The sequence below is a fragment of the Phascolarctos cinereus genome, unplaced genomic scaffold (assembly GCF_003287225.1).
Source record: "Phascolarctos cinereus isolate Bilbo 61053 unplaced genomic scaffold, phaCin_HiC Scaffold_4;HRSCAF=312, whole genome shotgun sequence".
Classification (NCBI taxonomy): Eukaryota; Metazoa; Chordata; class Mammalia; order Diprotodontia; family Phascolarctidae; genus Phascolarctos; species Phascolarctos cinereus.
In genome coordinates this window covers 719,394,643-719,409,033 of record NW_027555847.1, presented here as the reverse complement: position 1 = coordinate 719,409,033, position 14,391 = coordinate 719,394,643, and the positions used below count along the sequence as shown (strand labels likewise).

Here is a 14,391-nt window from a genome sequence, read left to right as displayed (position 1 = left end):
ACATCACCGTGGGAAGCCATAAGATGAACAATTCCCAGGAACAACCAACAGAGTAAGGCAATTAGATGGGGAAAGGGAAGGACACAAGCACTCATTAAGTACCTACTATGTGCCAGGCGCTGTGCCAAGCATTCTACAAACATCTCATTTCACCTTCACAACAACACAGTGAGGCAGGTGTAATGCAAACTTCACCGCACCGGTCACATCGCATCAATCAAAATCTCTGCTATAGTGACTTGAGAAACAATTGAGGTAAAAATCCCTGAGGGAGGATGGCCATCTAAACGGCTGCAGGAAGTTCAATGTAACAAGAACACAAGTTGAATCCAATGTGAAATCAAAGGTTCGTGAACATAATGAATGACAGGACGGCTGGACCAAGAGATGACCTCCAAACTGATTGGCCAATCACATCCTTCTCCCAAAAAACTCTATAAACCACTCAGGAAAATACACTGAGAGGCAAAAAGGGTGTGCCAAACATTCCAGGGGTGCAAAAAGCAACTATCAATTCAGTGATTACTGAATTAGGCACTCGAAAAAAGTCATAGCATTTATACCGCCTTTATTATCACAAGCCTTTGACTCAGTTCCACACTCATGGTTCAGTTGAGTGCTGCAAACATATAAAATAAATCCAAGCTCAAGGAGAAAAGTAGAGCATTTGATAATTTAAAATATAGTACCAACAAAATAATCTTAAAAACTGATATAAAAACTGGTATTTTTTAAAGAGAAAATTTAAGCCCACTCTAGCTCTGCCTCACTTTATATCTATTATAGTCACCTAAGGGAACTGAACATGGCTTTCAAGAAGCATTTATTAAGTGCCTACTATGTGCTGAGCTCTCTGCTAAGGGCTTTACATATATTATCCCATTTGATCAAAACACCTTAATTATTTGATGAACATGGAATATAGAAAGCTATACGACTCCACACTTTCTCTAATGTTACCAAAATGTTATGTGAACTCAATAATATCTATAAAGCACTTGGCACTTAACAAATGCTCATTCCCTTCCCTATAAGTGCAAAATTCTTAATGTATGCCACGGAAGGGTAGAGATTGAAGGCTTTGAGCTTAATCTGGAGGTGATGTTGAGTCAACAAGTAAAGGTGATGCTTACAGATCCCTTGCTCTTCTCAAGACCAGACACACTGAAAATAGGCTCAAGGCATAAAGGCACAAGGAGAAGCTAAGAAGCTAATGTTAATAAACTGTTATCCTGAAGCTAAAACTACAGGTGAAGCCTATATTTATAATAATTAACACCTATGTGCTTTGAGTCTTAACTTATACTAACAGCATAATAAAATTAACGACAATGGATCTAGAAGGTGTTATAAAAAAACCAGTACAATGCCAATAAAATGTGGGGCTCATGACCTCAAGGCGGCTATAGAAAAATTCACACACTTCATCAAAAAGGAGGAGGGGGCTTGAAAGCTATTCTCAGAGCACCTGATAAACAGGTTAAGTATTTACAGAAATCCTTCTAGAAGAAACAAATAAACATAAACACTAGGTAGGCCCACTTGTTTGGCCAAACGGAATCAAAAGTGGAGCTGATGAAATGGCTACCATCCAAGAGTGCAATCAACAGGTGTTCCATTGGGCAACATTCATGTAAACTCCACTAGCATTATGTCAACAAAGCAGAGCTCCATAAATAAGCAGCTGTGTCGTGCAGACTTGTTTTCTGACAGTAGTTCAGAATCAGGTCATTGCTACCAGCAATGGACCAAGAGCCTTTCTACCCTAATTACTGAATTTATTAGAAAGAAAGGCCAAAGCCATCCCTGCCATCTAAGAGCCCATATTCTAATAGGGGAGAGAAAAAGGCAGCAACATGGTACATATAATGGAGTAGACAGAAGGTAATCTTAGAGAGGAGGACCCTAGCAGCTAGAGAGATCAGGAAATGGCTCCTATGGAAGGTATTAAGTTATTTTTCAGTCGTGTGCGACTCTCACTCTCCATGACCCCATTTGGGGTTTTCTTGATAGAGATACCGGAGTGGTTTGCCATTTCCTTCTCCAGCTCATTTTACAGATAAGAAACTGAGGCAAACAGGGTGAAGTAACTTGCCCAGGATCACAATGACAGCAAGTGTCAGAGGCTGGATTTGAACTCAGGAAGATTCCTCTTCCTGACTCTAGGCCCAGCGCTCTATGCACTATGGCACCACCTAGGTGCCCCTAATCAGAAAGTGAGCTGAGCCTTAAAGAAAGCAGGGAACCTCCTAAGAGGCTGAGGTGAGAAGGGAGAGCATTGCAGGCATAAGGGAGAACCAGTGCAAAGGCATGAAGTCTCTGAGAGGTGGAGTGTTATGTGAAAGGAATGGCAGGAAGGCCAGTGTAGCTAGATGGCTGAACATACGGAGGGGAATGCCTATCAGATCACTCCTCTGCTGGATCTTCATCCACGTCAGCCCATTAACCATGGGGTCACCCTAGGTTCTGCCCTCGGCAGCCCTATATGTTCTCTCACTTGGTGACCTCATCAGCTCCCATGGATTCTATTAACATCTTTATACAAATGACTCCCAGCTCTACATATCCAGCCCTGGCATCTCTTCTGAGCTCCAGACACACATCACCAACTGCCCCCTGAACAACTCAATCTTGATATGCAGCAGGGATCCCAACTGAACGTGCTCAGAATACTTCTCGTTGCCTTTCTCCCAAAACCCCTCTTCTTCTGAACTTCCATATTCCTGTCTAGAGCACCACCACCCTCCCAATCCCCCAGGCTCTCAACGTCCAGGTCATTCTTGATTCTTTTCTCTCTCTCCTCTCCCCCTCCCCCCCGATTCAGTCTACAACCAAATCTTGTCATTGCTACCTTCACAACATCTCTAGTATTCATCTACTTCTTTCCACTCACATAGTCACCAACCTAGAGCAGGCCTTCATCACTTCTTGCCTGGACTGCTGTGATCACCTCCTAGCCAGGCTCCTTGCCTCATGCTTCACACAGTTACTTAAGTGCTTTTCTAAAGCCTGGCTCTAACCACATCACAACCCTAGTCAATAAATTCCAGTGATTCCTTATTACCTCTGGGGTCAAATATAAAATCCTATTTGGCGTTTAAAGCTCTTAAAGTCTGGCCCCTTCCCACCTTTCCTATTTCTGCACTTCATGACTCAGCAATACTGGCTGACTTACTGATCACAGGAGGTCCCATCTCTGTGCCTTCACATTGGCTGTCCCCATGTCAAGAATACTCTCCCTCCAACTTCTGCCTCTTTGAATCTACAGCTTCCTTCAAGACTTACTTCAAATGACACTTTTGGCAGATGGCCTTTTCTGGCCCCCTCCACTGCTAACATGTTCCCTACTAAGTCTATGTTCCATCTATTCTGTATGTTTCTGTATACACACAGTCTCCTGTATCAGAATATAAATTCTGTAATGCCAGAAATTGTTTTGTCTTCCTTTGTATCTCCAGTGCTTGGAATATAGTAAGGTTTTAATAAATGCCTGTCTAGTAATTCCATTACAAAATCCGCTTCTTTTCACAGAACATTAAAATAGAATAGAATAGCACATTCATGCTATCCTTTAGGTTTTTCAGGTAAGCCATGGATCATCTTCACTGGGAAAGCCCTTTGAGCTCATCTGGCCCATAGACTTGTCCAAGATCATGCAGCTAACTACAAAAAAGGCAATATAAAAATCCAGGGCTCCTCACTGGCAAGAAGCAAAAACACCCAGGTGTGTGCCCTGGCATTTCCTCATCTGTAAAATGGAAGTAACGTCTGAACTCGCCCTGTCCCAGGGTATTATAAGGAAGATGCTCTGCAAGCTTCAAGGTACCAAGAACTATGAACTCTGATTCCTACTCACAGCCTAGAGCTCTCTCTCTCCCTCTGATGACCAAGTTAAAATGCAGGTGTCCACAGACAAAAGAAAACAGATACCTATCCCTAGCACAGTAACTTCCCTCTTGGGTCCCAAGCCCTGAGTCACAAAGGTGCTTTCCCCTCAAGAGGAGAGTAAGAGTGACCAAGCCTTATCCTAACATCCCAGACTTTTCTTCTTCTACATTAACATCCTCTGCATCAGAGTAACTTCATGACAGCAGCCAAGTGGTCATCTTATCTCATTTCTGCCATGAATCTGCTGTCTGACTTTAAGCCAGGGATTTTCCCCTCTGGATCACAGACAATTCATTGTAAAACGAAAGCTGCGGCATAGATGATCTATGGTCCTCTCCAGTTCCAAGATTCAAGTTTTTTAAGATTTAACTGTATCAACTGCATGAAGTTTAGGGCACACTAAGGTAATTTCACAGCATCAGAAAGAGCTGGACTACCTTGGAAGATCAGTAACAGAGCTAAACATGAAAAAATGGGAGGATATTCTTTCAATTCCCAGTATTCTTGGGAATTAAGTTTAAATCCTCGTACTCTTACAGACACAGTATGGCATAGAGGGTAGAATTCTGGGCCTGAGGTCAGGAAGACATGTCTTCAGATCTCACCTCTGACACCAATGTATGATCCTGGGTATCACTTCATGTGTCTGAAACAATTCCCTCAGATTTATCTACTGTTGGCATTGGTGAAGGAGTTCCACAAGAAAGGGGAATTTTGAAAGCATGAAAGTAATGAGTGAAGTCAGCACTGAGACTAAACAAATTCAGTCTTGGAAAATGCCCAGGGATAGGCTAGAATGAAAGACAGCAAGCACATTCAGATCTTTCAAAGAAAGGCTCAATAACCTTTGGTTTCTTCTGTACACAGAGGTCAGGAAGACAGGATCTGTCTGAACCACATGCTGACCAGCTATGTCAAGGGCCTAACGTGGGAATAACAGACACCGAGAACAGCTCCTGCATTTCACCCAATTATTGGCCTGCTTTGGCTGAATTTATATTTGTCCCCAAAATCAGGGCCAGTCCTTTAACTCCTCGCAGTTTTTCCTTTTGCTTAGTTATGAGGTTTTAGATCATGCTCTAAATCTGCTTCTTGAGTCTGATCTGAAGAAGCCTGTTGAAATGCCCTGATCTGTCCAGGTTGACCAACCCAAATCCTGACCGAAAAGCATGCACAGAAACCCCGCCCCCACTATAACTCCACTGCTGTTTATGAGAACCCCATGCAAGTACCTCCTGTGAGCACTGACTGCAATTCCCGATTTCCTTTAAAAAAAAAGAAAGAGAGAAAGTCTCACTGCTGTATAATCTATGGAATCTGGAACAACAGTAGGCATTTATAAAATGCAAAAACTCACACACAAAGCTAGTACACACTGGACAGGAACAATGCTGGCTCCCCTGGGCCAAGTCCCCACTACAGTTAAGAAAACCTCTTAAACCCCCTCCCAGTTGTTTGGTTGTTTAGACTTTCTGCAGAATGCATCCTGATGAGGCAAAGCTGCCACGTGTACCCTGGGCAAAGGACTTTACCTGACAGAGAGCTCATCATGCGGACAGCTTTTGCCCTCGCCAGTTCCAAAGCACCGAGCCATTGCTGCCTCTCCACTTCTGATCCGGCCTTTAGGTGATATGTCCTGCCCCCATAGGACAGCAAAATATTACAGGAATCCTCACGGTCAAAATGAGCTGTGGATAAGTTGATTGTTGCACGACAGTTGTAAGCCATCTCCCCCTGATTTCTGCATGATGACAAGAAAGGAAACTGGGTAAATCTCTCGTACTCCACATTCCTAGGGGGAAATGAATAATTATATCAAAATAAATGAGGGCTGACACTACCAAAGTCAATGCCATCTTTAACCACAGACAAAAGTCCCCCTCTATCTCTGTCTCTCTCTCCTGTTGTTTCCACCATCATTTTCTCTCTCTCTCTCTCATCTTTCCCCTCTTACCATATTCGCAGTGTTACCAGCTCAGCATCTCATTACTCGATGAGAGCCCCCTAACTCATTTCCCCTGCTCCAGGCTCTTTCCTTTCCAATCTATCAGATTAATATCCATAAAGCACAGCTTCAGTACAGGTCAGCCATCTATTCAAAAACCTAGTGGTATTCTCTAGCCAACATCTTTCCATCTTGTCCACAATATGAAAAACTTTTGTCAAAAATCTTTTTAGAATCTGGGTAAACAATATCTCCAGTCAAAAAAAGAATTAGGTTACTACGACATGAACTGTTCTTGACACAGCCAGGGAGCTTTCTTTTCTCGATCTTCACTAACCATCCTTTCCACAATTTTTTCTAGAACTTGGAAAAAAAATCAAAGTCAAGCTCATTGGCCTGATAAGAGTCTTAAAACTCTAACATCCCTCCAGGATTTTTTCCAAGGTCACTGACTTTTACTCAGCAATAACACATACCAGTTCTTTTCAGTATCCTGAGACATACTTCATCTAAGACTGAACTAGTGCTTTTAACTTAAAGTAGTGTTGACTGCCAGTCAGAATCTGCCTGGCATTCAAGGCCTTCCATCATCTGGTCCAAGCCTTCTCTCATATACTCTGCTCCAGCCAGAATGGCCCAAAGGCCATTCCATAAATACATCACCCAGTGTCCTCCCCTCGGCAACCCTATTTTGTTTTTTGTTTGCTGAAAGTCTACACATCCTCCAAGGCCCAGATCAAGCTCTTTCTCCTCAACAAGCTTTCACCAGATGGACTCAGCATTCTGGAATGTTCCTCATTCTGGAATATTCTCATCTAAATGAAAAGTTGACATATTCCATTCTTCCATGGTTTATTATAAATGTAGGGGACATGTCTTATTGACCTTAAAGTTCTCTAAAATAGGGGGTTGAGGGGGGAGAATCAAGAAGAGTCTTCCTGACTCTATCTACATAGCTGCTCCACCCCACCCTATCCCACCTCAAAAATACTCCTCTTCTTCAGTCAAATATGGGTGTAGACATTTACCAGCTATGTGACCCTGGGCAAGTCACTTAACCCTGTTTGCATCAGTTTGCCTCAACTGTAAAATGAACTGGAGAAGGAAATGGCAAATCACTCCAGTATCTTCGCCAAGAAAACCCCAAAAGGGGTCATGAAGAGTCAGATATCCCACCCTATCCCATATCTTTTTTAGACAAAGTGATATTTGATGATGTCAGTGATCAGTAAAACTGCTGCTGAAATAGACAGTGTCTGAGTGCTGGCCATGGTGTCAGGAAGAAATGAATTCAAATTCAGCCTCTGATAAGTACTGGCTGTATGAGTCATCTAACCTTAATCTGCCCCAGTTTCCTCACTTGTTGTGAGGATCAAATGAAATATTTGTAAAGCCTTACTTAGCACAGTGCCTGGCATATAGTAGGCACTCAATAAATGCTTGTTCTCGTCCTCCCCATGTTGAGCCATGCCTCCAACACCTTGTACTTAAAGTTCATTTTTTGAAGCCAAGTGTTAGGCTTTACTTTTAATCCTATTAAATTTCATCTTAGAAGCAATATGGCACAAATGGATCCAGAGCTGGCCTTGACCTTGAATTCAGGTAGACCTCCATTCATGGCCTGTCTCTGGGTGTGTGACTCTGAGTCTCTAACCCAGATAATTCTTGCAGACTATAAGCTGCACCACAGTTATTGACTGGCATCTGCGTAAGAAATTTCCTTCTTGAGAAATCCCCACTTTGATGAAAGCACAAGTCCAGGCCAAAATTTTCATTTGATTTGATTTGCATAAATGCTCTAGCTGGTCAACGTTTTTATAAATTCTGACTATGTTGGCAATCCAACCTAGTTTCATGTCATCTTCCAAAGGAAACATAAACAGACAAATCAACAGGAAAAAGAGTAACAACTGAAGGAAACATGGCCTCCAGATCTAGTAAATGAGTTCAGACACCTAGGAATAAATACTGGGAAAAAAGGGGGGGGCAGAATGAGAGAGAGGACTCTGTGGTATTTGAAGAGAATATGGGACCACAACACACTGTTCCTGAGAGATTTAAAAGAGAAATTAGAATTTTGAGGGCAGAATTTATGGCCTGCATAACAAAAATAACAGGCAGAATAGAAAAACTGAATTCTGTAATGGCAAGTCTTGCCAAAGAAACAAGTGAGGACAACAGATTGGGAATGCGAATACACAAAAGTGAAGGGCAATCTAGAAGAAGACAAATATTAAAAGAAAATATGTTCACTATGCAAGCAAAACATCATACCGATCTTGAAGACAGGATGTGTAGAGACAGAAGGAAGACAGGTCTCACAAAAGAACATAACAGGACAAAAAAAACTTCACCATCATCGTAAAGAAGGAAATAATAGAAAAGAACTGTTCAGAACTTCTATACATAAAAAATTAAATACCAAATGAAAGAATTCACAGATCACCTCCAGGAAAAAAAATCTAATGCTGCAAACTCCAAAACATATAGTAGTTAAACTCAACAATTTGACTCAGAAACAAGTTCTGTAAGCCACTGAGACAAAGATCTTCAAATACAAAGGAAACAACATTCGAATAACACAAGATTATTCTGTACACACTAGAAAACATGAGAGAAAAACAGAATAACTAATGTGTTCCAAAGTGCAATGGAGCTAATAACAGCCTGGGGTGACCTACTCTGGAAGCCTGAATTTAACCATAAATGAAAAAGATGGAAGTTCAAAACCAAAGATGCACATGAAACATTTTTCAAAAGAAAATGAGAACCGGGGAGATGATCACATTCTCAAACACTCCAAACAACAGAAATGCTGGCGGACTGGCTGGCTGGCTGCTGCCCTTCATTCTTGAAGAGGACCAAAGTGACATTACCATGTCAGGGTCAAGGTACAGCATGTCCTTGGCTGTGGCTGATCAGATCAATGTAAGCTGGGAAGGCTCTCCCACAGGCTGGGCACAAACAGTCCATATGAACATTTAGAGTGGAGATGTCTCTAAATACGTGTATCTCATGTTTCTTTTGAGCTACTGCAATTTTGCTTCACTCCCAAAGCACAGCACCTTCTTTGATGAGGGCACACCATGTGGGGCACTCCTGTGCCAGTGTCTCCTATGTCTCAAGATCAATTTCAAAGTTCTTCAGAGATACCTTGAGAGTGTCCTTGTATCGCTTCTTCTGACCACCAGGTGAGTGCTTGCCTTGTATGAGTCGTCTGTAAAATAGTCTTTTAGGCAAACATACATTTAGCATTCCAACAATGTGGCCAGCCCATCAAAGTCGTGCTCTCTACAAGAGTTTGAATGCTTGGCAGTTTAGCTCAAGAAAGGACCTCAAGGTCCAGTACCTTATTTTGCCAGGTGATTTTCTTTTTTTTCAGGCAATTGGGGTTAAGTGACTTGCCCAGGGTCACATAGCAAGTAAGTGTCAAGTGTTTGGTCTAAGTCTGGATTTGAACTCAGGTTCTCCTGACTTCAGCACCACTGCTCTACCCACTGCGCCACCTAGCTGCCCCTTTGCCAGGCGATCTTCAGAATCTTCCTAAGACAATTCAAATGGAAGTAATTCAGTTTCCTGGCATGATGCTGGTAGACTGTCCAGGTTTCATAGGCATACAACAATGAGGTCAGCACAATGCCTACCAAACTGAGAGTCTACAGAGCCAATCTAATATCTTTTCTTTCCCACACTTTCCTTTGGAGCTTCCCAAACACTGAGCCAGCTCTGGCAACGCACGTATCAACCTCATCATCTGCGTGGACATCCCTGGAAAGTACACTACCAAGGTAAGTGAACTTATGCACAGCATTCAATATTTCTCCATTCATGGGGCAGCTAGGTGGCACAGTGGATAGAGCACCAGCCCTAAAGTCAGGAGGACCTGAGTTCAAATTCAGCCTCAGACCAAACACTTGACAGTTACTAGCTGTGTGACCCTGGGCAAGTCACTTAATCCCAATTGCCTAAAAAAATATATATTTCTCCATTCACTGTAAAAATGGTTCCAAATATGGATGGCATGGTGCTGGCTCACAGAGATCCTGTGTTTTCTTGATGCAGCAGGGAATGGCAGTAACAGCAACAGAAGGACAACAAAGACACCAATAACAGACCTTTTTTTCCCTAAAGGTACACAAGGAGACAGGGATAAAGGTACTAATTTGATAGAGGTAATGGTGAAGAGGTAGACAGGAGGCACTATAGACAGAACTTAAAGAAAGCCTGCCTAAAGGTAAATCAATGTTTTCTTTGTTTTTGTGGAACTAAATTATAACAAGGGAAGGCACACAAAAAAGGGAGAGGGGAGTAGGTGGGCAGAGAGGAGTGTGTGATGTGTCAGGATCAAAGCAAGGGCTAGCAATGAAGGGAAGTGACCTTTGTGGTCTCAGAAAGAGAAGAACCTGTATAGAAGGGAATAGGTGAGGAGAAGGAAGGGAAGGACTGAAAAGGGTTAGGAAAGGAAGGAGGTCTTGCTTTGGTGGTGGGAGAGGGTTCCACTGATGAACGCTCCCATGAGTAGAGAGAGATGGTAATGTGAAGAGACATGAGGAGCTTATACTAGGTGCGGCCTGAGGGTGCTTGAAACGTCTACTCATCCTACTGGGGTGGGAGGTGGAGATGTGGAATCGAGGGGGTGGCCACAGAAAACTGGCACCTGGGAGAGGGGAAGAGCATAGACAAAGGGTGGAGATTTTGAGGCCAATGTGGAAAAAAGGGAGGGTATAGATCAGCGGTGGGCTGCATGATCAAGGACATGGTGCAATAATCGGCATGGTTCTGGGAGTAAGGCACAGTGGAAAGGGAAATTCATGGGTCAAGCCCTACGAGGCTGTGGCAGAAAGTGCCTAGGGGAAAGAGTTAGAATGCATACTTTGCAAGTTTTGATTTCCTTTGAATATCAAGGGAAATGATGAAAAGAAGTAGGGTAAGATGAAGGGGAATAGCATTTGCAGACCTCAAACTATACTATAAAGCAACTCACCAAAACCAGAACAGAGAGAGAGTAATTGAACAGAAACTCAAAGGGATTGCTCTCTGGGAGAAGGAAGAATACTGGGGATGTCTATGGTGATACAAGAGACAGGAAATATCAATAAAAAAACTTTCTAAATCACTCCTGGTACTGCAACAAACACTGATCTAATGACAGGTCTAACTTTTTTCCAATGATTTTATAATAAAAGTCAACTTGAAAATCAGATCCATTTCATAGTCAACTCTGTAGGAACAGAATGTTCTATAAATATAAAGATACCCAGACAAAGTTCGATGATATTTATTTTTGTCTGTGGAAAGTACTTATTCCCTTCAATGACACAGATTATAACCTCTCACAACTTAGGTGGTCTTGTGACTTGCTGTCACTGAAATCACCATCACCTGCAGTTGGTTTCGAGGTGATGAATATCTCCAAAAATAACAAGGCTGGTCCTCAGAGAGTCAAGACATAGTCCATCACTGAGCTTGTAATTAAATGCTTTCCAGCATGGTAAGACCCAATAGACCCTGTGCTTTTCTAGCATAACCTTCAGAGTCACTTTCATATCTCCATGAGATGTCAACACAGTATGGCAAAGATGACATGATAACCCTATTGCACGGGAAAGAATCTGAAACAAAGCCTGCAGCGATAGTTTGTGTTTATACTAAGAAAATGTCTCTTAACTGCCTACTGAGAGATAAATACTCTTAAGAGGAAATGCTCTAGTAAAATGTCTTCCTTTGCCTTTTTGCCTCTCCATTAATAATAAACTCCCACTCCTCATTCACTTCAACATCTTCTTCTGCATGTCCTGCAACTTTCATTGTCCAGAGAATGGTATTCTGTGATGACTGCTCGATAAAATCACATGAAGAATACTCTTGAAAATATGGGGATGGAAGATGAAAATGCAGTAACACTGCAAAGACTGCTGGGTTCCTTCTCAGGCTTTCCTCAAGAATGTATCCGATGCACCACTGATTAGTCTGGAAGACTTGGTGAAGACAGGCCATTAACTGCTGATGCCTTCTTGGCTCTCCTACAATCCATCCCTTCTTGAATCCACATTCTTCCTATATAACTCCCAAATTTATATCCCTAAAGCACAAGTAGGACTATGCCAGTCTTGTGTTCAAAAAACTTCAATGGCTCCCCATTATTTTTAGGTTACAACACACATTTTCTGTTCAGTAGTTAAAACTTTTGATAATAGGCCGCCTGCCTGCCTCTCTCTCTCTCTCTCTCTCTCTCTCTCTCTCTCTCTCTCTCTCTCTCTCTCTCTCTCTCTCTCTCTCTCTCCCTCCCTCTCTCTTCCCCTTTCTCTCCTTTTCTCTCTCTCTCTCTCCCCAGTTAATTACACAGTACTCTGTCTCATGTACTTTATTCGTCTTTGCTGTTCTCTATATACATATCATCTCCCGTCTCCCTCACTTTGTACAGGTCCCCCATGCTAGGAACCAAATCTACCTCACCTCCACCTACTGGGATCCTACCAACCATCAAGGCTTAGCTCAGGTGCCACCTCCCAATTTTAAGATCTATCCTGTATTAATTTGTCTGTGAACATGCTGCATTTTCCTAGGCAAAGTACACAAAGTACTGGTGGGAATCAGGAACCCTTGGATCTGAATCCAGCCTCAGCCATTGACCAGATGCAGGACCCTGGGCAACCCACTTGGCTCTTGGCTCATCTGTAAAACAGTGATAGTGTCTGCCTCACAAAGTCCTTGGGAGAACCAAATGATATGTATATTATCTGGAAAATAGAGGCCATCTTACTCTTTGGTAATTACATCTGCAGTGCTTAGCATGGTGCCTGGCACATAATAAGTATGTAATAAATTCTAATTGATGGAACAATATATTGGAGTTAATATATCAAAATACACCAGATTTGCATAAAGTCAACTATAAAACTTTCAATTTTTACAGAAATAAAGGAAAACGGAAAATAAGAGAGGTAATATGGCATAGTGACTAGAAAGTTGCCCTCTCCTCCAAGTCAGGAAACCAGGCTTACATTCTGTTTCTGACTCACAATCTCTCAATGCCACTAGGCAACTTTCTCAGACCATAAACTGGAGAATAGATGCCAAAGAGTTTCCCCCCTAAGAATTCACTATACCAATTAAATCACAGGTTCAATCCCCCCAAAAGGAAGGAAAAACCAAAAAGGGTAATATTCAGTGATCCTGGTTAGGATGAGCTAACATAAAAATGATATAATAATATATAATACTTCATAAATGTATACATATAACGCTACAAAGATCAAGGTACTAGCAGAATAGTCTATGGAATTAAAATAAAGTTCCCATAAAAAGGTCAAGAAAATCAATGGAAATTATGAAAAAGTTGGAAAGGAGAGTTGAATCCTCATATTTCAAATCATCCTATGAAATAGGAAGGCCATACTGTCCCGAATTTAAAAACAGAAAGTAGATCAGTGAATCACAGTAGTTTCATACCAGACATTCATGGCAGTTTAAAGGGAGTTTAAAGTTTGATGACTGGCCACATAAAACTTTTACATCAAAGGAAATGTGATTATGGGCATTCCTCTTTCAGTATGGATCCCAAACTAACCAGGCCTATCTATCCTGTGCAATGCTAGTCCATGCTTCCCATGGATTTTTTCCAAAGAATACACAACCATGAAAAGGAAGTCTTTTAATACTCTGAGGTTCCTAGTGGACCACTGATCTGTTATCCTTCATTTGTACCGTGTAACCAGTCTTACTCTTTTCCTAATCATATCATTCCATTTTTGCTTTTTATCCTTGAATCCCAGAGCTTAGCAAAGCTCCTGGCACACAGCAGATGTCTGATAAATCCCTTTTCATTTATTCATCTGTAATAAGGGTGTGAGAACTGACTGCAAGCCCTGGGACTTGTAGCTGGCAGGAACAAACATCGAGAGTAATTAGGAACTTTAATGATCCGGAAGGTGGACTTGAGCCACGCCTAGGTGTTCTTGAGGGTACACACAGTCTGCGGTATGAGTCAAGAGCAAAGAGCGAGGGCTTCAAGAGCTGAGCAGCCACAGAGAGACAACTCCCCTCGCCCCCTGCCAGGACTTAATGAGCTGAGTTGAGAAGAACCAGTAGCAATAGGTAACATCAATCCACCAATAAACATTTATTAAGTGCCACTGAGGACAGAAGTGAAGGTAACTCAGGAGCAATAGGTGAAAAGAGAAGCTGAAAGGAGAAAGTAAAAAGAGAGCTGGGCTGCGGCAAAGGAGAAAGAAACTGGGGACCATGAGACACCTACAGGCATTTCAAAGCAACCAACAAAGCTACTTGTTCAATCTTCCTTTGAAGAACTTGGGGAATTAAAAAAAAAGTCTGTTTCCCCCCACCCCCCACTTCCTCTGGAGTAAATGGACCTATAATCTACTCTGCTTGCTTCTTTTACCTACATATTTCCTGTTTCCTAATTTTTGCCTGACAAATGAAGAGACAATAGAGTTAAACCAAAATTTTAATTAGTGCAGAGCCAAATCTCTGCCTGATCGTCATGAATTTCCTGACGGGGAGCTCCAAGCTATTGTAATTGTAATAACTTTTATTTC

General features: G+C 42.0%; 1 protein-coding gene across 1 annotated transcript in view; it reads right to left on the bottom strand.

Annotated features, from left to right (window-relative positions):
• The window catches only part of OSBP2 (oxysterol binding protein 2), a 277,980-nt gene that overhangs the window by 208,225 nt on the left and 55,364 nt on the right, over positions 1–14,391 (bottom strand). Inside the window, 2 exon segments of the mRNA XM_020996548.2 lie at positions 5,121–5,153; positions 5,421–5,629. Of these exon segments, the coding sequence (XP_020852207.2) occupies positions 5,121–5,153; positions 5,421–5,629 (242 nt within the window).